The 26,511-nt window shown below is 45.1% G+C and overlaps 1 protein-coding gene across 2 annotated transcripts in view; it reads right to left on the minus strand.

Moving 5' to 3' along the window:
- The window catches only part of CACNA2D4 (calcium voltage-gated channel auxiliary subunit alpha2delta 4), a 119,766-nt gene that overhangs the window by 71,905 nt on the left and 21,350 nt on the right, over nt 1-26,511 (minus strand). For both annotated transcript variants that reach the window (XM_066990273.1, XM_066990274.1), the window contains exons 11-18: nt 17,723-17,836; nt 16,591-16,669; nt 14,565-14,698; nt 11,858-11,935; nt 10,680-10,760; nt 8,493-8,567; nt 7,006-7,092; nt 3,605-3,676 (exon numbers count right to left, since the gene is read on the minus strand). In XM_066990273.1, coding sequence (XP_066846374.1) covers nt 3,605-3,676; nt 7,006-7,092; nt 8,493-8,567; nt 10,680-10,760; nt 11,858-11,935; nt 14,565-14,698; nt 16,591-16,669; nt 17,723-17,836 — 720 coding nt within the window. The remainder of the gene's footprint in view (nt 1-3,604; nt 3,677-7,005; nt 7,093-8,492; nt 8,568-10,679; nt 10,761-11,857; nt 11,936-14,564; nt 14,699-16,590; nt 16,670-17,722; nt 17,837-26,511) is intronic.

Raw genomic sequence — 26,511 nt, forward strand, 5'->3', positions numbered from 1 at the left:
GAAATGCTGAGATTCCTGACACTTCCTTTCATGCCAAATGGGGACAAAACATTAACATATTCCAATTTTGTTAAAAAAAAGAAAAAAGAAAAAGAAACAAGTTACATTTTCAAATGAAAAAAGTGCTGATTCAAATCCAAGACATTTTGATTCACATGAAAATATTTGTTTCAGCCTGACGTTTCAACTCAAGACATTTCAGATTTTTGAAAGCTGCTTCAGAACTTCAGCTGCTTGCCAGACTGGCCTTTTCCTGTAGGAAAGTGTTGATTTCAGTGGAAATCTTTTCCAAAGGAGAAAAGTTGTTGGAAAATTTTTATTCAAGCCTTATGGCAGTATATGAACCCTAATATGTTTAAAATCCCAGCCCCAGCCTGAAAACGAGGTGAGAGGATGTGTGTGGGAGACGGAGTGAATACAGAAAGCTCACTGTTCCCCGGGGAAAGCCGTGCCTGCTCTAACCTGCTTGAGCCGTGCAGCTGCAGAAGAGACACGATGCACAAAGGGCAAAGCCAACACCAGTTCCGCAGTGTGCCCCGAGTTAGTGCACACGGCAGATGGGAGATGGAGATGGGGTTATTGTTTGGTGAGAAGGTGGCAGGCAGCTCAGCTCCTTCTCTACCCTCTTTCCCTGCATGGCAAGTGTGTACTGCAACAACTGGAGCAGCAGGGGCTGAGTCTTTTGCTGAGCTGAGATGTACCAGCATTGCCATGGCACCCCCAAGCAATATGTCATGGTGCTGTTTTGGTGGCTGTGGGGAAGGTACAAGGGGTACTGAGCCTCCATTTCCTTGTTTCCAGAGTGATCTGCTGTGGGGGAAGGCAGGGTGAAGAAGGAGGGCTTCAGCAGGGCTTGCTCTGCTCTTCCTTTGCTCCGCACGCACTGCCCCTCTTCTGTGCATGCAGCCACTCAGCACTGGTGCTTGTGGGAGGCTGGCACAGCTCTCTTTCTGCAGGATGGGGAAATGCACAGCCTCCCTAAGACAGCTGTAGGCATCGCCACTCATCCGTGGGAAGGGGGAGCAGCAGAGCACCCTGGAGCCAAGGAGGGCTGAGGACAGCCAGGCAGGACTGTGCCACATAGCACAGAGCGAGGGAGAAGAAGAGGACACGGGCACGCAGGGTGGCTCAGTACCAGCACCAGCGGTCTGGGAACACGTGTAGGTCAAGTGTTGGTATTGCACCTGTTCTAGGCAGCCACTCCTGACTAATGGTCTTATCACTGGTTTGCCACAGGCCTACCCATTTGTCCCCTAGCTGAAAGCAAAAGCAGGTTTTGCCACCAGATTTCTCTAATGACTGCCCTTTGTCTTTGGACTTTATTTTTCCTTCTCTATCTCATTCTGCTCTCAATACCTCCCTGAGATCAACTTGTGGAATTTCTTTTAAGTGGCTGACAGAATAATTCCTATCCGCTTCACTCAGCCCTTCTCTCTGCTGACTGCCTCATGCTCTCTGTTTCCAGGCTCTGTCAGCAATTTCTTTGTTTCGGCTCCTGCTCTGCTTCATCAGCTACCACAGTACTAGTGGGAATTGCTAAGTTTCGCTTCTTGTCCCTGCTCTGCATGTATTCAGATAATAGTAAAATTGTGACTTGCTCAGCTTCAGTCTCCTATTATGCTTCATAAAGCTTGCAGAGTTGCAGAATAAAACAGGTAATATCTCTTACCAAGGCCACTTTTTGTTGTCTTTTTTTTCCTGGGTAGGGGAACAGAAAGATATCCCTAAAATATTGAACTAAAAAGCCATCTTTGGATGACTCAGAAGGTATGCTATTGCGGGTGCACAGAGAAAAGGTGAGAAAAGAGGTTAAGTTAGAGAAATAAGCAATCTAGACTTACAAAGAATAGATCTTGCTTTTCTGACAGAATAACAAAGATAATGGATGAAGGGAATAAAGGACATGAAATGTATTTGGGTTTATATAAAGCACTTAAAACAGCTTTTCATGAAATTTTATTCTAAAGACTTAATTAATGTGGACTTAAATAAGATATGAAGTGAAACAACTGCAGTATTGAAACCAGAAAGAAGCAGTAAACAATGGTGCATCAGGAGAAAAAGATCTATTGAGAGGAACAGACAGACTGTATCTTAGGAGCCATTATGTACAGTGATGTGTAAGATAAAATAAATCACTGTTTCTCTGTATACTGAGAAAAAGTTCCAACAGCTCCAAAAATTAGAAAGATGGGACAAAAAGAAGTGAGATTCAGGTTAAAAAAAAAAAAAGGCAACTGGAAAAAATAGCTAAGAAACATGGAAACCTAAAAAACAGGTAAGAAACATGGAAAATGGGGGGTTGGAACTAGGTGAAGGAGGGTCGGAACTAGGTGATCGTTAAGATCCCTTCCAACCAAGCCATTTTGTGATTCTGTGAAACATAGGCAGTAATTCTGGGTCAACTGTGTGATGGAGAAAAATTTGAAGGGACAGCAGAAATGAAGTTTGGGGCTTCCTGCTCAGAAATAACCAACTGCAGAGAAAAGAAGCTCTCTACAGAACAATAGGGAAACTGTGCTCAAATAATTCAGTGAAGCTCTGGTACTTGTGTAAAAGAAATGATACAAGAGACAGAGGGAACAGAAATAATTGCTGGACTGAAACGTGTGCAAGTATTTCAATTGCAGATGTTGGGGAAGGGCAAATCCATTGACAGTTAATAGTTGTAAACACCAAAAATAGAGACAGATAATTTAGTTATAAAGTCTAGCAATACAACCATCCAGGGGAAACAGAGGGGTATCTTCACTGGAAAAGAGCATAATCTCAACAGTGGCTGAGTGCTTGCTTTATTGGAATTGGTGCTGACTGTGGCTTAGCATGGGAGCAGCTCAGCCAGCCTCATGGCTGAAAAAAAACTGTCTACAAAAGATGGAAAATTTTCCTCAAATTTGGAAGACTTCTGGGCAGCTAAACTTGCAGGACTCTGGAATACTTCCTAAGAGGAAATGATGGAAGCCAAACTCTTTGAGAGAATTAAATAAACCTGAATGAAAAAGTACCAGTGAACCTAAATGTACAAGTCCATTTTGCACTGATTCCAGGGGAAGATGTATAACCCTACATTAGAGCTGGTAGGGAACCTTCAGAAGTCTCTATTTCACTAGGAGTTTCCATAAGATGCTTGTAAATATTTGCATAGAAACTTAATCCCGAACTTGGATAAAGAAAATCATTCTGACAGAGTGAAGGACAGTTTTCTTGAGTACTTCTGGGTAAGGAAAGGGAGACAAAAAAAAGCCTCCAAACCTTTCTGTCTAGATCAGCTCAACATGTCTTCCCCTGCTCTAAACTCTTGAAGATCTCAGATTCACTTCACAGCCCTATAAACAATGAACAACTTGCTTTTTGGCTTTGCCTGGACAAAGCAGGGAGCTGTGAGGCATTTCCAGCACCTTTGCACACACGGAATGCCGGTAGGTATACAGAGCACTTCTAACGACGTTCTATTTTATGCCTTTAGCACGTGTTATATATGCGGTGAAACAATAAAATCCTCACACTCTGAAATGCTGAGCATTAAAACCACATCCTTCATGGTTCTTCAGCATCCATTTCCCCTCCCCTCCCTCCATGTGACCCAAGCCTGATAATTTCTTACCCCTTTATCCACAGGGACCTTCACATCCATGGAGAGGTAGCCCGTTTCCCCATTGATCATGGCAGTTCTCAGCTGCAGAGGTGAATGAGATCAACATTAGCATCTCTGGGCAGAGCAGGACAGGAATTAATAGAGCTGCTTGACATTAATATACAGGGGCTGTGACAGGAAAGAGTGGCTGTCATTTTTTTTTTCTCTTCACAGCTCTTTCTTGCTTCTTTTAAACTGAAAACCTGTTCTCAGTGGTCAGGATCCTTGTTCAATCAGTAACATGGAATAATAATGGCTTATGCTGAAAGCTTGTTGATATGTCTTTTGAGCTAAAGGAAAGGACCTGGAAGCTATGAAATTGACAGTCCACATTTCAGACTTCACCATTTGGCAGCCAGAAAGTCATTAGCACCGTGCTCTGAGAGCCTGAAAGAAGAGACACCTGAGAAACCCGCTGGTTCCCCCAGACCGAGTACAAAGCTCTTTGGCATCTTTTAAAACTGATTTATAAATTATAGGCTGCATTCAGCACCACTTCTGAGTTCAGCAAAGCAGCTGTTTAACACAGCAAAGCAAGGCTGTGTGATAGCCAGGGAGGCAGTGAGAAGACCACTTCATTCAATTCAGGTTCCAAAGGCAAAATGTAATTTTCACAGTGACTCCCAGCCTCTTGCAAGAAAGAGCCAGGGAATTTTTCCATAAGTGCAGAGGGTTTGACTTCAGGTCCAGCCTGCCAGAGCATATCAACCTATTGCTTCAGCCTGGATAGAAAAAAAGGTGGGAAGTAGCTTATTCATTCACACAAATTGCTTCCGTACTTCCAGAGACAAGCTTCCATTCAGGTGCTGGCCAGACTCAACTGCAGTTGCTTTACAAGGCCACAGCTCTATTTCTTATGGCTGTTTGATGTGGGTTATTTACAGGCCTAGAATATAAAGCTTGTGTTTTCCAAGGCCCATGTCTTGGAAATCAAAACACTGACTAGTTCTGTAACTCCTTTCTTGCTAAAAGAGTTTGACCTCCTGCCAGAGCCACGGCATGCTCTGTTCTGGTCTGACAGCCTGCAGCAATTTCTCTGGGTTCTGGGTTTAGTTCGGTTATTGCTGTTTCGTCCATATCTTCTCGAATGCCAGCTGTCTTTCCTTGCCCCATGAGGCAGTGGAGAAGTAAACCAGTGGATATGAGATCTCCTTGGATCTCCTCACCTCCAGCTCCAGGCCTGTGCCCAGCGCTGAGGTGACAGTGTCTGTAGATCAGTGCCACAGCCCAAGCTTGCTGCTTCTTCCTTGACAGCTTCTCCTGCATGCAGAACTCAATCAGCCACAGTCCTGGTGTCTGGGAGTCCCTGTAATGCTCAGTCCTCATTATGCTGGACACTGCTGGCAGCAGCCAGCCTTCACTTTGACAAATGCCTAACCAAGTCTGGATGGAGGAGTTGTCTGCTGCTGACTCCCTTTTCCCATCCACTCGTGTGGTTTCAAACCAACACAGACATACGGTTTACCTGGGGGCTCTCATAACATCTAGGTGTTTGGCCACTCAGTCCCAACTTCCTTGCAGGCTAATTTCTTCTTCAGATGCTCTGTCAAGGCTGAAGAAACTTGTTCAGGTGTCAGCTCCCAGACTGCTGGGCAGGACCCCGCGACCCCTGTTCCCCTCACACTGAGAATAACCCTGTGTAACTTTAAAAGCAACCTCAAACTTCCTTGCTGCCCAGCTGCAAATAGCACTGTTGTACATGAATTTCTATTTTGCAGACAGTGCCGTGTTCCCTCCCTTTTTCTTTTCAGCAGCTGGCTGTATTACACATCATTAGCACTTGGGCATATTTTTCCAGTCTGATTTTGCTGCTTATCAGTGTTGCTGAGATTATACTGCAACTGATGTTGAGTCTGTCATTGATCTAATACCATAGCTGCAAATCTGAGTGTTGAAACGTTGGCATCTTTCTGCTGCAGTGGGTGTATCTTGAGAGACTCTCAACTTGCTGAAGTCACACTGCAGATATCAGTGACTGCAACCTTTCTTTCTTCTGGAAGATGCAGTACAGGAACACAAAGTGGCTTTGTTTTGTATGCCTCTTTTGATATATGTATATATTTCACTCTGGATAGTTTTATTCTGATTGCCTAAGGGCAGAAACCTTACACTGCATCATATATACATTCAGGTATCAATGCTTTTTTAAAAAATTTTGTTGTAAAATAGCAAACTGTAGAGAGGAGTATCTCTAAAAGTGTCTTCAGTGACAGAGCTGCTAGAAGACATTAGTAAACCCAGATAAAGCCATAGATAACCTGTCAAGTCCACTGCATGTAAAATCTCATATTTTTGTCTTACTTTCCACATCTCACACACAGTCCTGCTGTGCTTTCTTTGTCAGTCTGCCACCCTTCCACTTGCTGAGTTCTGCTGGCACGACCCTTTCTGCTTGCCCTGTGCTTGCGGCAGTAGCTGCTGTAATCCTCTTGCTGGGCACTTCGTTTGTCCCACCTGTTTCTGTGATATCTATAGCATCAGATCCCTTTATCTCAGCGGTCTCCCCTGTAATCCAGAAGCATGCATCCCACAGCTAATTCTGTCTTACTCCAAATTATTTTCTTACCTTAGCATCTTAAGTAGCTATTCTCTCCTAATTCTTCTGAGTAAAAGAAAGCCAGCTACAGAGAAACCTCTCTGCCTTCTCATTGTATCTGGGTACCCAGTTCTGAAACACTGCAACATGCAGCCGTTGAGGTACACGCTGTTTCTTGCTTACCACTTTTTAATAGTTTCACTTGAGAGAGTAAAAAGGGGATTTTCTATTCATTTCCCTTTGTCAGCTATTGTTTTCAGTGCTTCCAAAGATGTGCAATAAGGTGTTTCCTGGAAAACTGTTTTTATTGAGTGTCTAAGTTCCTTATGCTCTTTGTCTATTATCAGAAATGACTGCAAAGCTTAGTCTCTTTTGGAATTGCACTTTCTTTCTTGTTGCAGATCTCATTAGCTGAGTGGTTTCAGCTATATCTCACATACTACACATATGGGCAACATCATGGGATGCCTCCATACTACTGAGCTATTTTGGCTTTGTGTTAAGCTATGTCCAGAGGTGCAGCTGCTGCCACCAGCATGTGGGTCAGGTACAGACAGACCAGCTCCCTGGAGCATCCTCCGACTACTTCCTTCCTCCTGCCAGCACTTTCTCTCCCTGTTCCATGGGAAGGAAAACTGGTACAGAGAAGGAAGGCAAGCACTTTGTAGGTGAGCATCGGTCTTGTCCTCTTGTAGAATACCAGTCTCTCTTAGTCAGGGCCAGATCTGCACAGAAAAAACAGGATTGCCCCTTCCCTCCCCCTCATTCCATGAAGGCACACTTAGTAATAGAAGGAAGGGGCTACAAAAGCCTAAATTCACTTTCTGATACTCACTATTTCGTCCTGGTCTTCCCATTCCACTTCTGAGAGATCTACGCTGTTGTAGTTTGGCTTAGGCTTCAGTTTCTTTCCTTCTTTATACTGGCATTTATTAAAAAAAAAAAAGATAAAATAGGAAAAAGAGAAAAAAACACCCCAGTAAGTGACTAGATAACTTTTTAAATTAACCCTTTAAGAATTTAGTATTAATTTCTAATTTGAAAAATAAGGATTTTTCAGTCTCATTTATTCTCTGACTTGGAAGGCAGTTTTTTGGTGCAGATAATTTCTCAGTCCCGTGCCACATATTTCTTTATGCGAGTGGTGCGAAGCTGGGAGAGTTCAAGCGGGAAAGTTTGTTCCAGGAGCAAGGGACAAGCAGGAACATAGGTGAACTTGCAGGTAAAAGCTACAGCCTGGTTTGCGAGAATATTCAGCTAAATGTGTCAGTACAGTATGCTTACCTCCAGGAAATATTTTTTTTTTTCCCCACAGCTAAGAGTGTAATCCCATTAACACTATAATACCAGCAGGAGATCTTTCCTGATGGGAATTAAGCTTTGGCTTCACTGACAAAAAGTAGGCTTTTCACCTCAGGTTAACTGATGGAAGAGAGCTATTTCCCTCTAATCTTACTGGTGAAGAAAAAAGTGTGAAGTAGACTAAGAGAGGCCAATTTCAGGTGGAGGATAAAGCAATGACCTTGCCTAGCTTTGCTTTGCCTCATCCTGGCAACATGGTGTGATCCTTCTCCTCACATAGTGAAGTAACTACCCGTGTCTGAGGTCTCTCTGTGCAAAGCTGCCTTTATGAAGACAGCTGGTGCGAAGCCCTGTGGTGGCAATTCCTCTTGCCAGTAACCACATTAACACCTATAAGCTGTGCACATGGAGATTTGTGCAGACAGGCACGTGTGTGAAACAGACGATGTGTTGCATGCCCGGGTAAGAAAGCCCATAGTGTGGTTGCAGGTACGTGCAGTCTGGAGTTCCAGGTGGCACCATGAAGGAGAAACGTCCTTGTGTCCACTCTGACCCTCAAGTATTTGCAGCACACTGGTCCCTAAATTGTTTCTGACATCCCATGTTACCAGGATTTGTGTTACTCCACCTCGCTAGCCTCAAATTCCCCAAATTTCCAACACTACAGCTGCTGGGCAGCTATTACTGGGGAGACAGCCATGCTGAATCTTCCTGTAGGAGATGTGCCCAAGTGAGGGGATTTGGTTCTCCAGTGGAGCCTCACAAGCATGAGCATACATGTGTGCCCAGAGTACAGCAAGTGCACAGAAACACAGCACCCACACGCACTCCTACAGAGCAGACAGGCGGGTTACCTCCCACTTCATACACATGTATACATATATGCACCTAGGGGTGTGACGTTGATTTCTCTGTCCCTCATGTTCCCAGGGCCCGTATATCAATAAAACATGAGAAATCAGGATCATCCCTAAAAGCCGGTGTTCCCAAGTCAGCAAGGATCTCCACAGCTATACGTACCAGAGGACGGAGGTCTGGGTGAGAAAGGATGTAGCCGTTGTTGGTGTTCAGAAAGGCGTATCCGTGGACACCCAGCTGGAGAAAGAGAATAATTAGCTCTGCTTTAGCTAGAAACACCGCTGTGTAGTGGGTGCTGCTGATACCCTGGCCCCATCAATATTCAGAAGTATTTTCTTTTTGAAGGTATTGACCAGCAGAAAATAGGCTCCATCCCAACCTTTTTAACCCTGCATTTCTGGCTGCTCAGAAAAGACTGGCTGTGCTTGGGTGCACACAGGGATGGGCAGGTAGTCTGTCTCTGCACACAAGCAGGGAAAGACACCCCCTTAGAGCCTGACCAGCCTCGCTAGCAAATACCAGCAAGAAATTTCCACGAGAGCAATTGCTCAGATCAAGCCCATACATAATACAAATTCCAGCTAAAGCCTGAATTGCTGAAAACTCATAGATAGCCTGTGCTTGCCAAAATATGAGGTGTCTCATGGAAAACAAGAACGGCTAAGTTTTCTATCTTCAAAAAAACGTAGCAACTTTATATTCCTATAGAGTCAATCCTGGAGGGATAACAACAGGGAAGCAGAGAGGTAAGTCTTTCACAGTCCGCCTGCACCTTTTTGGAGGGAATGAATTACTTATCACACATATCCCAGATCAAAACTCTGGACTTTATACAAAACATTTTTTTTTGCAATCACATAGAGCTCAGCTCAGCGTGGCAGAATGAATCCAAGGCGTTGGATCAGGACTATGGCAAACTTCCTTGTTGGCCTATTAAAGCTGAAATTTCCCAGCCCAATAAGTGGGATCATAAATGTATGAGCTCTCACGGGCTTTGGAGCTGGTCCTTTGCAGCACATATGCCAAAGGATTCAAGCTGAGAATATGAGGTTTATGAACCGGTTTGGAACTGAAAGAACTTCTGGGAAGTCATGTCCTGCCTCTGATGTAAATAAATCCTTCAAATAATTTTTTCTTCTTCCATGACACTACTTGGAGGAAAGGACAGTGTCCCTTCTTGGCTCAGAAGAAAGATTATTGTGACATATGGCTTTTGAGTGACATGGGAGAAGGAAGATGAAAAGGTATTATTAGTATTCTACAGAAAATAAACGTGTATAAGAATTGAAGCTCCTAGACAAGACTCCCCCAAACCTAAACCAACTAGCTTTTGCCTGCTGAGCACTTGCACCCTGATGCTCTCGGTTCCTGGGTTGCCTGAAGGGCCATTTTCAGCAGCTACATGCAAATGGTCTGCCAATCCTGCATCCAGATCTGGAAGCACTGCAGAGATGCATAGCTTCTGACAGCACTTCCAGTCCTGCAGGTCTCTAGTGAACAGATTTTGGACAACTGCCTAACTGGTAGTTGTTGTTTAATAGTTATTTAAGAGAAACTGAAAACTTGAAATGATGGCTCAAACTGCCCGATAACTTTGGCAATCCTCAGATGTGCTTGATGTCGCCTGGTATGGAGAGTGATTGAACAAAAGGTCACTGCACACAATTCGCAGCAGAAACCAAACTAAACAGTGCATCTCTGGGGTGTTTTCCTATGGATGAACATGAACATTTTTTTTTTTTTTAAGATATATTGATTACAGAGCTAGAAGTAACTGTTGGACTACTTTCTGGAGAGCAAATACACTGTCTAGGTACAGCATCAGTGGGTGAGAGCCAACCTCCTGTACACTGTCCTGCCAAGAAGTCTTCATGCTGATGTAGAGAAAAAGACTTTCAGACATGGCAGAACAGTTTGGTCTCTGAAATGAATTTAGTCCTCAGTTTTTCTGCCAAGAATACTGACAGTGAAGCTTGTTTATTTTTTGCCAGCTGGTATGGCAGCTGTTGTCCACTGGGAACTGGCTATAAAACATTAATTCTTCTGAGACAGGCTATCAGATCCATCTCATCTCTGAAGGATCTAAACTGGTGACCACAAAGGCGCAAAGACTCCATGACTAGTTGTGAATCCACTGGATCATCCAGTCCTTGTGTTTCTGAAGCAGCCTAAGTGCTTCTAGTGGTGAATGATTTTGCATGTATTATATGCATCACCACATCTGACTGCCCTTGCTTTATGCTCATACTTCTTCCTACAGGAAGAGGAATGATTTTTCAGAATCATGCCCGTGGAAGAATGACTAGTGACTTTGCAGTGTAAAATAAAATTGCCTTATTTCAGTCTTACCTTATACCGTGGAGCAAGTTTTAACAACTCCCTCAGGGGCACGTCAGAGCCCACCACACCCAGCAGTATGCCGTGAGATCTCTTGAAAACAAAGGAAAACCCATTTTCAGAAGCAAAACTTCAGTAGCGTTCTGCCTGAACACACGCTGTTAACTTCCTACTGACCTTTCTTGTGTTCTCTTTAAGCTTATGTACATTCATTCAAAACCAAATAACATACTGTTTGTGGAGAGAAGTATTTCTATCCAATACTAGTCTGCATTTTTGATAATGATTCAGAAGTAATATAAAATGACTGGCAACAAGATTTGAGGGCAAAAATCTGCATTCAGTTTGTGTAAATAACAAAAAGGACAAGGCAAGCATGCAAAGAAATTTAGCAAGTAATTGCTCACAGGACCTAGATGAAGACTTCATTCCTCATACAGCAATGGTGAGGTACCAGATGCCATTTTAAAATGATGTTGAGAAGCTAGAAATGGTACAGAGAAGACTGTCTAAAGGGTTTCAAAATCCAGAGAAAATGCCCTTATCAAAGACACCAAAAATTTTCAACCTTTTTATCTTATCAAAAGAAAGACAGGTTTGACTTTATTGAAGTGCAGAAGATGCTTCCCGGGAGAAAATACCAAGGGCTACAGGGTTTTCAATCCATCAGAGAAAGTCATTATGATAGGAAAGTGAAGCCAGACAGACTCGAAGTGGAATTTGGACACCAGTTTTTAACAGGGAGTGAGAAACCACAATGGAGAGCTCAAGGCTGGATGCCTTTCTTCAGTGACACTTTTGCCAAACACAGGTTATTGGGCTCATGAAGGACTGTCTATATGAAATGTAGAGGTCTGCAATAAAATGCACAGACTAGACAAGGTAATGATCGCTTCCAGTCTGAAACTTTATGGGTCTGTGAATTAGGCTGGGTTTGAAAATGGGAGGGATAAAAACAGGGAGAAGTGTCATATTTAAGAGGTATTTGGAAGAAATAGCATTCAGAGGAAATGGCAGGCTATCATTTCAACAGAAAAATTATCATCTGCACATCCTGTCCAAAGTCTGCCATGGTCCCTGATGGCCATGAGGTCTGTCAGAGGTGCGCTGGCTCTAATACCCCACAAAGGTCTGCTGCAGCCTTCCACCTCTGCTGGCGGGAGGCAGAGCAAAGCCCACGTTGCACTCACCGTCTCGTTCTTCTTGCTGAAGACTGGCATAGCCACCGTTGTCATGAGCAACAGACTTTGAGCCTGAGATGCAAAGAGCTGCCACAGAACAACGAGCCGTGAGTTAGCAGGTGCAATACCACAGATAACCCGATTGAAAGGCGCTGGAATTCCCAGGAAGCCCAGATGTTGGGTACAATCAGACACCTCCTCGCCTCCCACGCCCCTCTGAAAACAGATGGCAGCACTTTTCAGTACTCTGTATCCAAGAGGCTCGTAGGATGGATGCTTGCTCATGTGGGGTGATGAGGATGGGCTGAAAGCCAGTGAAATGTGTTGAGAACCTGTAGAAATGGTGGCACCATGTATACCCACCATGAGCAGGAGACATTAAAGAGCTGTTTTGAGGAGGAGACAGTAATGGGTGTGTAGACATGGGCGCTTATGCAGCAAGTGTAAAAACCACCAACACATAGAGCACAGAATGAAGAAAAACAACACAAATATGAGCAAAATCACAAACAACATATTCTATATTGCAGACACATGAATAGCACGAATGAGAAACAGCACAGGCAAATATTTAAAGGGCACAAATACACACACAGCCTGCTTATATAAACTTGTCACTCAGGCATCTAAGCATAGGAAAGACGGAGGCAAAATCATGATACAAACAGGTACAACACAGTGAGCTGTCTCTACAGCAGACACAAGACATACACATGCATTGGGGTAGCAGAGGCTCCCAGTACTGCAGATGCTCTAAAAACACACAAGAAAGGAGGTAAAACAGGCAAGACACATGCACAGAAATCTCCCAGATCTGCCTAGCATTAAAAAGGGCTTATTCCCTCAATGCCAGTAGCATCTCCCTTCCATTTCTCCTTTGGTCAAGTAAGTAGCGAGGCCAGAACTGATCTACTGTCTCCATTAGTGTGCATGCTAGGAGCCATAAAGCAGCCAGCCAATGATCTGTGCAGTTGCCTGATGGAGATTTGAGCCTGGTATCTTGAGTTATTGGTCTGGATAATTCTGAGTGGAAAATTCCCATTCACAGCAACACTCTTGCTAACACACACCAAGTACCTGTGTCCAGCATTTGCCAGACGCATGGAAGAAGAAATCCAGTGATCTAAGCTACTGCACAACACGGACACCCCTACTTTGGACCCACAGCACAGCTCTCCAGTACATCCAGCATTGCCTCTCCTCTTGCTGGTGTAAGAGGGCTCGTCGAGAGCTGCAGCCCCCTGCCCCCAGATGTACAGGCCAGCTGTGGCTGTGAGCGCTTGCACCGACACACCAACTGGCACAAGGGGAACGGCACGCTCACAAAACACAAGAGAGCAGTTACCTCCTCGGACTGTGGCAGCTAGTGAGAGACATGGATGAACAGATGAATGAGTACATGAATGAAGGAATGAAACAAAAATGGAGAGGTTGGAGTGGAGGAAGAGAATGGCAAGCCAAGCCAAGAAGAAATGCAGCAAAAAAAAGCGCAAAAAACAAATCCCTGCTGCTGCCTTGGTAAGTGTGGCACCCAACACCAGTGCCAGGGATGGCATGTTTACTACTAGAGTAAACTTGCTGGGTAGCTGGCAGCATTTCTGGAGGTTTTGCTTAGCACACTCAGGTACCAAGTTCCACCTCTTGCTTGGGACCACTCCTGCAGCAGAAGGCAACCCCACATCACCCTCACAGAGCCAGTGTGCCATGACTGCAGCCGCAATGGTCAGCCACAGCACAGAGTTTGGGGACAGCCTCTTCCCACCAGAGTCTCCTGAAAATATTTTTCCTCCCTAGGAAAGCATACAAAGTGTCAAGGTTTGTTTCTGGAATAGGGGAACCTGACTTCTGGTCAGCTCTGTCACAATTACGCGGAAACCTCTCTGTGGTGAAGATGCCAGCATACATTTCTGCAATGTAAAAGGGGATGGAGATGGAGATTGAGGAGCACCTTCTATCTGGGGAAGTGCAGGGGAAAGCACCTTCAGTGATGATCCCCTTTGTCCTTCCCCTTGTTCCTTTGGATTTCAAAGCTGCCTTGGCAATATAACACCACGATGGCACCAGTTTGTGGTCCTAAGGCCTGAAGTCTTCCCTTAGGCCAGGCAAGGGGCATTGAGAGCCCTGACTTCCTGGTCCCGTTTCCCTCCCAGGAAGCGAGATGTGCCCTTTACACAGGGGCTCTGCCCTGGGTGACCTTGCATCTTGCTAGCCCAAGGAATGAGGGAGTGACAAACTGAGACCTGTATTTCTGACCGGCACTGTGCAGTTAGCTACTGGGCTGGGGGAAATAAATCTCTGTGACCCATATCCTGAGCTGTAAATAGTCTTTCCTGTGAATAATCCTTTAGAAGGTTAGCCTCCTTTCACAGGAGTACTGCTTACGTCATGCTGTGTCTGTGTGATTAGTCCTGGGCTCCTGGGTCACTTCAGGTCCAGACCTGAGTCTACATATACATCTCAACTCCAGGAGCAAGCAGAAAAGAAATATTGCCTGTCTCAGCACAGCCAGAGACCAGTAATTTCTATCAATCAAACAGCTCCTGGTTTTACATACATTTCAGGATTTCATTTAGGTTCTGACATACACAAGACATTTAGATGGGAAGCTGGACTAAGTTATGTGCCTAACATACTAGCTGAATGCCTAACACCTTTGCCAGTTTGGCTCATAGGCCCTCCTGTTTGCTGACTAAAGACTTGTGCTGTCAGTTCTTACCGCACTGTCCATGTAGGCCTCAGTCCAAATAATGTCATGGTCGTGGTTGATGACCATGGGACGGCTGAGCACGTGCAGGTACTCCATCACGTTCTCCTGGACGTCTGCCAGCGTGGAGATCTGAGTGTAGTAGCCTTCACGGAGAAACAGAGCTGTGAGTCACTCTTCTGATATATCTCCCATATTTATAAATGTGTCCACACAAAGTCAGAAAATCAGGTGCCAAAGCCTGTATCTGCCCAGACAGTTTAATCTGCTCTACAAAAAGTGCCTTGATATGCTTTGTATCCACACTTTTCTATGGATACAACTTTCTGTGGAAATCTAGAGATTCAAAACACTGTCTCTGTTCTTCTCAGCACACTGGATCAATGCTCAAGACCGGCGTCTCGATATAATCACAACCATGACACACAGATGTAAAAGGCTGGTTTAGGTCTTAGGCAAAAATATCCACTAACCAGGCTGCCTGTGGTCCCCAAATCCAAACATATGCAAAGTATTCTACCAGGCTGCCTGCTCACCCTGTCCAACTTCTCTTCTTGAGTTAACAGTCTAACGTACAACAAGGAGTACAACGGAAGAATGTCTTCGAGTTATCAAAAGACTGTCAACAATAGCTGCTTAACTGGTAAGAAATGTTAAAACAATGCAATGTCCCAAGGACTCTTGTCCTGCTTCTCACCAGATGGATCTGATTGGTTGCACTTGTAGCACCGAGTATGCCAGATATGTGGAAAAATGATGTTATCACTAGGAAATCACTGCCATGTGAAAAGACTCATGATTTGATAAGCCTTGTGATGTGGAAACATTTTGTGTGCTTGAAAATGAGGACTACAAGAGCTATAAAATGTGTTGAAATAGAGGAGCCAAAATCAGTGAGCCTTCCTTGGAGATCAAGTTTGCTAAGTGAGAATTCAAGTGCTAAGAGCATATTTTTTGTTCTCAAGGAGAATCCATTCTCACATTTTATGGTGAAACAACGGCACCATGAAATCCCTGTCACAAATGTTATAGCTGCATATGCTATCTGAAATCCAAGTTTTTGTTTCATCTAATAAAAAATAAAAACGTTACATGTGATTCATAGCACTAACAGATGAACCTTGGACATCCCCAGCTCATGTACACACAGGCCAGCAATTCTTGTCTGTCAAATATTTTCAGTAGCAAATGCACCAATGCCTTTCATAGTCTGCTGGAGACACTGCTGAGACAGAGAGCCGATATCCCTAGCTAATCAGCCCCCAACTTCTGTCTCCCTTGCCTTGCCTTGCCTTGCCTTTCCCTGTTGAAGAAGGATACTGACAAAGGAAGCATTGCAGGTCACTGGCCATCTACAGAAGCACCAAGGCCAAGTCATGCCCAAACAGGGAAGACTCTTTTATCCCCCTCTTCTTTCACACTTGTGGACTCCGGTAGGGCTAGCTGGACTTTTAAACTGGCCCCAAATGCGTAGGGATGATTCACCTACTCTGAATGGACTTTCCCATTCATGCCAGCTACAGAGGATATTGGTTTTGGGGCAGGAATAACAAGCTGTCCTGGTACCTCAGTGAAACCACTGGCACAAAAAGAATTTGGCAGGGGTACAGGGGTTAACCCACAGACATTGTGAAAAATGCTGTAAAACCCTTAAAAAAGATGTTTGTTTTACATCTCAGCCAAAAGACATCAGGCTTGCTGACAGAGGTTTAGACAGCTTGTCAAAAGCCAGCAACTGGGACACAATAAGCACAGGGTCTTAGGTGGACTACAGCCAGCATGGATCTCAGGCACAGTGTCCCTTGGCACCAAGACAGGAAAATGTGGTGGCTCAGCACTAAGGACTTGTGTTAGTTGGACACAGGCACACTCCACACAGACTAGCAGGGCCTGCTTTTTCCCTAAGACATCTTCCAGCTGAGGGAAGCTATGCAGAAATGGGCCCCAGTTATGGTGGGGAAGACTTGGAGGGGCCCAGGGCCCTGTGGCTGCGGTCCACACGTGACGCGAGTGATTGGGGCTGATGCCAATACTGCACCTTTGTTGTTGCAGGCAATCCATTTCACGTTGGGGGCAAAAGTGACTTCCCGTCCAATGAGGTAAGTAAAAACCCGGACCTGGGAACAAAAATGCAAAGGTAGCCTCAGCAGGCCATCACGTGCTACCAAATCCTAGCGGCTGAGGTTTGACTCCCTGCCATGCGCTGGTGGTGCAGGGCAAGAGCTCTGCCTTCACGCAGAGATGGAAGCTTCTTGCTCCATTTGTTTTGCATTTTCTGGGCTGGAACTTCATTTCCAATTACAATAAGCTCGGAAAGCCAAGTAGCACCCGGGATCATCTGCATAATAAGCCAGAACTGCAAATTCTGTTTGATTTTATGATAGCAGCTCTGCCAGGCACTCAGCAACCACATGCAGAGAGGTTTATAGCTCACACGAATCCTTCACCCAGGGGAACAGCTGGCCACGTGAATCATTTAAAGCAAGCTTCACCATTTCTCATGTTTGACCAACAACAAAGGAGTGAATCCTGAAATAAACAGCTCTAACGGGCCTGCACTCTGGTCTTTCAGCAGGTTGCTTCTCTCCCTTTGTGCATTGCTGTTAGCTAGGATGAATTAAACAAATAAATCAGGAAGGTTTAGGATGAGCCTGGTCTATCCCACTTTCACAGTCTGCTCTGTTAATACAAGCCTGTAATCGCAGACCTCAAAGCAAATAGGGCTGGAAGTTACCTGGAGAGATTCTGTGGCATTCCCCTACCCACCATAAGGACTGGTAATAGCCAAACCTTTCCCAGGCAGGACCAATTACACACAGTCCTGGATGGGATTAAAATTCTTTGCAGAAGTGTTTTGGTTTTGTTTTAAAATACTCAGTTCAGTCTTTATAATCTTATCAGGAGAACGCTTTGCTTGCCCACACCTGTGGCAAATGATGCGTATGAAAAACAACCTGCCCTGCCCTACAGATACCCATTTGTGATCCCAGCACCACTAAAATCACTGCAGCAGGCTCCCGCCTGGCTGCTTTTTATTGTGTTTACAGCAGGATGCATGCGGGTGCTGGATGCTCAGCTCCGCCCAGTATCCTGGCCCACCCTCTTCTACTCCCAGCATAGCAGGGTAGCATCTTTCCTCGCCCTTTCTATTTGTCACTTCCCAGACAAACCTTCCGATCTGGCCAGTTGTACTTTTCAAACACAGCTTCATAATCCTCCACGGCTCCGTCTGTGATCAGCATGATGGCTTGGTTACACAAGCCTCCTTGACCGGCGTCTCTGAACTGCAGAGTGGAAGAGCATTAGTTATCTCAGCACAGGCCCTTTCTGTGTCACTGCAACACATTTATTCATGATGGGCCAGATCCTGATTTCCTCTTGAAAATCTCACACTGTGCTCAGAAAGAGCTCTGCTTGAAAAAGGACAGTGTTTCGATGCTGCATACATTATTTTTTAATATTATTTCTACAGCCCTTCCTAGCACATGTGGACACAGGAGGCTTTACAAAAATAAAATAAGAAAAAAAGAGCTGTGGAGGAAGGGTTCGATTCCCTGCTGCCTCACAGCTTGCGCAGTCACATTCATTTATGCAAAATGGCTGTAGACTGACCATAAACACTGCCATTCTGATTTGACAGCAATAACTGTCATTTTTTATGGCAGAAAATGCGAGAGGAGGGGGGAATCAGACTCTATTTCAAGGTAAATCCATCAATCTGTCAAAAAGAGCAGGGAAAAGCAGGAAAACATGAAAAAGGAAGGCTGCTGCCATCAGCACCGAAGTAAGTTATGAATGTATCAGACAGAAAGACCACACGCTGTAATAAGAGAGGACGTTATCTGTGCATAAGTGGCATTTAAGGTAGAGGTATGCTGGGACTCTGGTGCAAACACCAGTGCTCTGTTTCCAAAGATGCAAGGGGAAGTTGATTGGGTGCGCTCCTAAGCGCAAGCCAGAACCAGCCTGGTTAGCTGGGAAAAACAGCCTTTGGCTGCTGCTTATCTACAGCTCCCAAACACAGAGCCTGTGCCTCTCGTGCCCTCGGGTACACTGGCTGTGGAGATCTGAGAGCCTCATGCAGCACCAGCACAGGTGTTGAATTAGCAGCCACCAGAGGAGGTAGCAGAGGGCATCAAGGAACAAAAGTGAGGACTTTGTTGTGGCTCCTAGCTCTGTGTCAGCCTGCGCTCCTTTCCGTTGCGCAGAGCCTCACTGTTTCCGTGAGCAAGGGAACGAGATGGAGAGCATATGGGAGACTAATTGAAGGGTGACTAGGTTTACATCAAACTGCCGCAATTTTATGGGGAGAGCATAGACGTATCTTATAAATTAGCAAAAGGCTTTCAAGTGGCAAGACCAATTGCATAAAATGAAAGCAAGCACTGGACAGAACAGCATGCAGGGTGTGAGCTGGGACTTATTAGGTGTTTCAGGTTTCAATTCACAAATCTCATCCGGTTTTGTAATGCTGTTAGGACAGAAGGCAAGTGTGATTGCCAACATGGATAGCACTGTGGTTCATCTGCAGATTAACGTCATAACCATTGATACCTGGAAGCCTACTGCAAGTCCAAATTTCCCCAGTCATTTCACCACTCCTATCATTACCTCTATGTTTATTCCTCTTTATAAAATAGGAGGTTCAGTGTTAATGTCACCACAATGTCTCCATCCACTGCCATTTATGTCAGCAGTCCTGCCTTCTTCAACATTACACTTACTGTCAGTGAAGTACTTGTTACTCTACTCCAATGATTATGGATTCAACAGTTTCTGTACACCCAGTATTAGTTCACATGTATGATCCCATCCTTCCCTGTTGTATAATAATCCCATTATTTGTATCACTGACCAGAGTTAGGACAGATGATTGTGAGAGAAAAGAGTGATGCAATGTGGTCATTTCCATGTCTTTCTGTACATAGCCCCCAAAGTCTGATATTTCCAGTGGTACAGAAAGCTTCTATACCTTGTACCACTGAAAACAAAACAAAACAAAACAAAACAAACAAACAAAAAGTGCCAGCTACAGGGTAGCTGGTACCCCAGGAGGGGTCAGAGCAGAAGTGTCCCCAGCTCAGCAAGGAGATTCAAGGCAGAGGCTGGGGGTGCGGAACAGGAACGAGCATAGGATGTCTTTAGGTGCAAAGGAAAGGGGAAAAACTGTTGACAGCCACGTGGGATTGTGCTACAGACCACCAGATAGGAAGATGACAAGGAGTCTCAGGTGAGCTATTCCAAGGCACATATCAGCTGTGTCCAGATTAGCAGGGAGGACAGCCTAGCTAGCATGAGCTTCCATCACAGAGGCGTAGAGTTATGGTGGTGCAGGAGGTGCTGTCAGAATGAGGTTCAAATCACAGATACGCAAACCTTGAAATTACAAAACCAGCTGTTTTCATAACAGGAACAACAGGCTGTTGCAATCTACAACATGCTTTGTTTAGGTGATTATTAAGTTAACGCTTAATTAAGGTCACCCACCATTTTATCAAACTACATAAGACATCTCTTCATGTAGCTTGCTTTAGACCTCATAATACTGAGATACTGGAAATTAGATGCTGTATCAGAACCAGCAATCTCCTAATTACAGGAGTAGATGATATTTTCAACAGGGAAAATGAGATCATCAGTGTCATAGAAATAGAGATTAAAAAGACAGATTGAGAAAACAAATGAACAAGAGGTAATCCCTGATTTTTAGGTCCTTTTGTGGCTGGCTGCAGCTGTAGCAAATGATCTGGCAGCACTCACATGAAGCTCTGAGAATAATTCTCTGCTCTGATTGAAGTCTCAGGAGCATGAAAGAAGAGCACGATGAGGAACGAGATGCCCACAGACCAGATGTCTGAAGAGGTGTGGGCTAGAGCTGCGGTTGGAAAGGAGGCAGGGAGCTGTGTATTCCCCTGTATAGCTTCAGTCGTGTTGCCAGGAGTAACAGACATGATCTAATTCATTCAGGGTCATAGTCTCTTGTACTCCCTGGTTTGCTCATTGTCATTTACATCGCAGTTTTAGCCTGGCAAAAGCAACGGTGGAGAGAGACAAACGTCAGCATAGCTCTGGCATATACGCATCCTGTACCTGTCAGAGTCCTAAGGGAACGGGCTGATGGAGTTGCCAAGCCTCTTTCCATCATATTTGAAAAGTCCTGGCTGTCAGGTGAAGTCTTTGATGACTGGAAAAAGGGAAATATCACTCCCGTTTTTAAAAAGGATAGAAAGGAGGACCTGCGAAACTACAGACCAGTGAGCCTCACCTCTGTGCCTGGGAAGATCATGGAACAGATCCTCCTGGAAGCAATGTCAAGGCACGTGCAAGACAAAGGGGTGATCTGAGACAGTCAGCATGGCTTCACCAAGGGCAAATCTTGCCTGACCAATCTGGTGGCCTTCCATGATGGAGTGACTGCATCAGTCAGCGAGGGAAGACCAGCTGATGTCTTCTACCTGGATTTCTGTAAGGCCTTTGACACAGTCCCACATGACATCCTGATCTCCAAATCGGAGAGAGGTGGATTTGAAGGGTGGACCATTCGGAGGATAAGGAATCGGCTTGAAGGACGCACCCAGAGAGTGGTGGTCAATGGCTCAATGTCCAGGTGGAGGCTGGTGTTGAGTGGTGTACCTCGGGTCTGTCTCGGGACTGGTACCGTTTAATATCTTTATCAACAACATTGACAGTGGGATTGAGAGCAGCCTCAGCAAGTCTGCAGGTGACACCACGCTGAGTGGTGCGGTCAATACACCAGAAGGAAAGGAAGCCATCCAAAGAGACCTGCTTGAGAAGTGGGCCCATGTAAACCTAATGAGGTTCAACAAAGCCAAGTGCAAGGTGCTGTAACTGGACCAGGGCAATCCCAGACAGGAGTACAGACTGGGAGAAGAGCTCATTGGGAGCAGCCCAGCGGAGAAGGACTTGGGCTTCTGGTGAACAAAAAGCTCAACGTGAGCCAGCAGTGTGTGCTTGCAGCCCAGAAGGCCAACTGTGTCCTGGGCTGCATCAACAGAGGGGTGGCCAGCAGGGGAGGGAGATGATTGTGTCCCTCTGCTCTGCCCTTGTGAGGCCCCACTTGGAGTACTGCATACAGGTTTGGGGTCCCCAGCACAAGAAGGATGTGGGGCTGTTGGAGCGGGTCCAGAGGAGGCCACAAAGATGATCAGAGGGCTGATGCATCTCTCCTGTGAAGAGAGGCTGAGAGAGCTGGGGTTGTTCAGCCTGGAGAAGACTAGGCTCTGGGGAGACCTCAATCCAGCTTTTCAATCCTTAAAGGGTGCTTATAAAAAAGACAGAGAGCAACTTTTTGCTCGGGCAAATAATGACAGGACAAGGGGGAATGGTTTCAAACTAAAAGAGTGGAGATTTAAATTAGAGGTTAGGAGGAAATTCTTCACTCAGAGGGTGGAGAGGCTCTGAAACACATTGCCCAGAGAAGCTGTGGATGATGCTCCATCTCTGGAGGTGTTCAAGGCCAGGTTGGATAAGGCCCTTGGGCAACCTGATCTAGTGGGTGGCATCCCTGCCCACAGCAGGGGGCTTGGAACTAGATGATCTTAAGGTCCCTTCCAACCCAAGCTGTTCTATGATTCTATGATACTCACACACTGAGTGATGATGCACACACCTGTCCAGAGGACCAAGTGGCCCCCCTCCATTTCCTTTTGCCTCATTCACACAGACTTGCCTCCAGAATTTTGAGAAGTTCAAACTTAGAGACAAATATCCCCCCTATGAGAAAATTAGCAGTAGAGAAAGAAATGGAAAACCATTGAAGAAGAAATGAGAGATGACTTTAGGCAAAATGGCATAAGCTGGTATATAGGAAATTCTGCACTTTCCATATCCTGATAGATATGCTGCAGAATCCACATCCAGAAAGATGTCAGTGGAATCAAGAAAAGACTTATAAATGTTCAGATAAAAAGCAATAATGTGGGTAAAAAGGGCACGTTGACGAATGATAAAAAAGCACAGGGAGACTGCCAGGCAGAGATGCTTTACAACCTCCATGCTTCGTCATCTAAAGGACAATATTGTATTGGCTGGGTACAGCCTGAAATGATAAGAAACAAAGAAAAGAAAGGATTACATGAAGGATCACAAACTAGTAGGGTTAAAGAAAGTTAGTTGAGAGCATTCAGATAATCTGTGCTCAGCAAGAAGGGAAAAGAATGGCAGGAGGTGTTGCTGGACTACCTGTCTTGTGGGCTGGGACTTGATTGGGACTCTATGAGATCCCAAAGGAAAACAAGAAATCAACAGAAAGTACATTTTACAAGAAGGGAATAAACTAGATGGGTAAACTCTCCTTGAGCATCTATGCGGTGCTAGAAGAATTACTAAGACTGTCCTCTCATGCATACACAGAGGGAATGTCCCACACAGGTTGAACATAAGAGACTAAAAACTCCTTTGACTTCTTACATCGGACAGTTTTATTTTTTCTATGACATCAGTTCTGCTCATGTTATGCAAATCTTTACATCTCACCAAAAGCCAGTTTGTTAACAGTTTCACCTTTTTTTTCCACCTATAGCTATTTTGGGTTGACCTAGTCATTATTAACCTCACAATTTATGTCACGTCTGAGTTCAACAGCAAGTCAAAGTACCATTAAAACAAGCTGGTGTTGAGAGCAGAAATCATTCTATGGTGGCTTCGGAGAGCAAAACCTGGGGTTTCTTTTCTTCCACAGGGTCAGAAAAACATCAGCTTTCAAATCATCTGCTTACTGAGTTGGCCATGAGAAAGGAGGACCCATGAGAGTTGCAGATTTTGTCCTGCCTTACCCTAAGAAGTTCATATATAATGAATATATGAATGACTCTCCCATCTAGAATTAGGGGTGTGTGTTTGTATAGGTATGTATGTACACACTTGTATATATGGCATGTCTATAAAAATGTAAAAATATATTTACAATTTGTTTACATTGGAAAGAATAATCGGAGGCTGAAATAAGGAAGAGGAGGCTGAGCACTGTCTGGAGAGGAATACCACAGAGGCAGATCAGCTGGACATGAATTAACAATGTGACAGTGTCTGAGGAGAGGTAACTGTTGTCTTATGTTGTATTAAGAGGACTGTGGAGTGTAAGACAAGGAAAGTAATTATTCTGCTCCGCTTAGCACTTGATAGCTCTCAGCTGCAGCACTCAGTACTGTTGGGAGCATAGCATTTGAGGGAAGGCGGAGCAGAGCAGTGGCCAGAACAAAGGGGTATAAATCCTGCTGGAAAAGAGTGAGAGGACAAGACATGCCCAGCATATAGGAACAAAGAAGAGAGGGCAGTAGCGAGATAGACTAAAACTTGATAAACTAGAAATCTTGAAAGACTGCACTTGGCACTCGAGAATTTGGAAGTGCTTTGTGAACGTATGCTCAGCGCCATCATTTCCCTGTGATGCATATTTCATCAAAACTACTCGGTGTGTGACTAAATTGAAAAAGAGTGCAAGTGGCTTACGGAGCATGGCAGAGAGAGGCAGGGGAAGCTGGCTAGCTGTGCTCCTGGAGCTGTCATGCAGATTGCGTCAGAGATGAAATACACCCTGCCTATCCCGGAGCATAATAGAGGAAAACAAAGACAGTGAGAGGTTGCGCTCTTCGTCAGCCCCTTTCTGCCGCTCATACCTCGCTGAATAGGTCTCTGCTGGGCTATTAATTCTACGAGCAATTGGACTAAGGAAAATTACCAGGGAAATTTTGCAGTCACTTTCATTACAGATATTATTATTGGTTGTCTGTTGTAATCAGCAAAGCCTGTTTCATCAGTGTGATGTAGCAATTTTCATTCACTTGCGTACGCTCCCATGAACAGCAACAGGACAGTCTGTGAAGAACAGCTACGATTACAGGCTGAGAATGTGAATTTTGTCTGATGGGAAGGGGGTGGCTGATTCCTTCTCCCCACTGCCCTCCAGCCCCACTGCTGTGGGCCTTACCTGCATGGCTGCAGCAGGATCATGGGGTTGTTGCAGGACACACTGATGCAACCCCTTTTTCTCCCCTTTTACTGATAGGGATCTAACAGGCTCTAGGCGAAGATTTCAGAGAGTCCTTAAAGCATGCATGCACTTGCAAAGGGTGCCCGTCTGCCTCAAGAAGGCCAGCTGAGGTACTTGCATAGCCTGGGGTCCCCCAGCCCTCTGTGATGAGCCCTTACTAGGACACTCACAGTTTGTGAAGGATGCTGCAGGACAGCAGGGGTGCTTCTACCCCAGCATCCTCGGTGCACACTGCCTCTAGGGCTGCTGTATGTGCACTGAGACATGATCTCTGCCTCTTCTGAATGTTATTAAGGGAGACAGAAATCCTGGGATGAAGCTGAAAGTGGCTGCAGGAGGTCCTGCAGACCTTCTGCCACATGTGCAGCTCTTCCACAGCTGGTTGAAGACAAGGCTCCCAGCTGATGGCTTCTGTGGCTGTGGATTTAACCCCATGTTTGCTTAAGAGGAGGCAGCCGTGGTCCATGCTAGTGAATGAGCTCCCTTCTGTCACACTGTGAGAAGGCTGCAACCAGTGTTACTGAGAAAGGAAAACTGGGCAGCGGAGATGCATAGCCCTGTTTCACACCTTTCTTTGACAACAAATTCATCTGAACCCCTATTTCATGGACATTCATGCTGCCACAAAATGGGCAACAGCACCCTTCTGCTTGCTGAGGAGCTTCTGCAGTCCTGCCTGCATGACAGTGTCAAATTCTTTAGTCACTTTAATTCAAGTCATAACAAGAGGCAGCACCTCACTTTCTGAGTAATAGACATCAGACGGTGGTGTTTTGTGTTTTGTTTTGTTTTTAATCACCATTGGGTGCTGTACAGTCTAGGAGAAATTTTGGCCTCATTAGCTGAGGAAGAATCAACAAGGATCAAGGTAAATGATGGCTACCTAAATTGTTGACTGCATTTTTGGTGCTGAATAGAGAGGAGATCCTTCTCTACCTGCCAGCGAGTTTCTTCTCTGTTACCACCATGGAATTGTGTTGATCCACTGAGCTGCATGGACACGACTCTCTGAACTATTTTTGTGCCACCTATGTCAGCAGAGGACTGTTTTTTCTCAGTCTTAGCTTTCCTTGTGTGTACCTTCTACTTCCCAGGGGCACGCCTGGCTCAGACTGTGACGGGTTTTGTAATGGTTCTGCCTCCTGCAGGCTTGAGGATTGCCTGCACTAGTGGGTGAGCCATACAGGCCAGGAAGGAGGCATGAATTCTCCTCATTACTGGGACCCGACCAGTGCCTGTACCAGTTGCTATTTCAGCTGAGGCAAGCGGGCTTCCTTTGGGGCTATGCTCCATCCTTCTCCACTGAGATCTTCACAGCTGTGCTGGTTGAGAGAGCCAGCAGTTGAACTGCATTAAACTTCTTTAATCTTTTGTCACTCTACATAACCAGTGGCATGTTAGACATTAAGAAACCAGTTTTCCTCTGGTGGAACAACTGTTTTAATATTCTGACTTATACTACTCAGGCCCACATTGGCTCTGCATCTTTGGTTTTGAAGATAAAATTGATCGTGCCATAAAATGCAAGGATACATTTAGATTAATCTAGCAGAAATTCTGTGGTCATCTAAGCAATTATCTTCCCCCAAAGATGTCAAACCATTACTGCTATGCAAGCTGCCACCCTATGACTGCAGTGACAATGCTACATTACTCTTCTCAAGTTGCCATTAAATCCATTATGCTTCTGTTACCACTGACAAGTCAGCTCAGCCACCACCACTGCTGGGTTCAACTCTGATCATGCTTGCCCTTGTATAGATTTGGAACGCCATCACTATAGTCAATTAAACTTATAGTCTGTAAAATGAGTGAAAGTGGAGAAATTTTCCCAGGATGCCAAGTCCTCTATTACAGCAACTCTAACGTCATCCCAATCATTATGGCCACTAACATTGTACTGCACACATATTTTTGCCAGCATCCAAGGCATGGACATCTTTACGC

The sequence above is a fragment of the Anser cygnoides genome, chromosome 1, assembly GCF_040182565.1.
Source record: "Anser cygnoides isolate HZ-2024a breed goose chromosome 1, Taihu_goose_T2T_genome, whole genome shotgun sequence".
Lineage (NCBI taxonomy): Eukaryota > Metazoa > Chordata > Aves > Anseriformes > Anatidae > Anser > Anser cygnoides.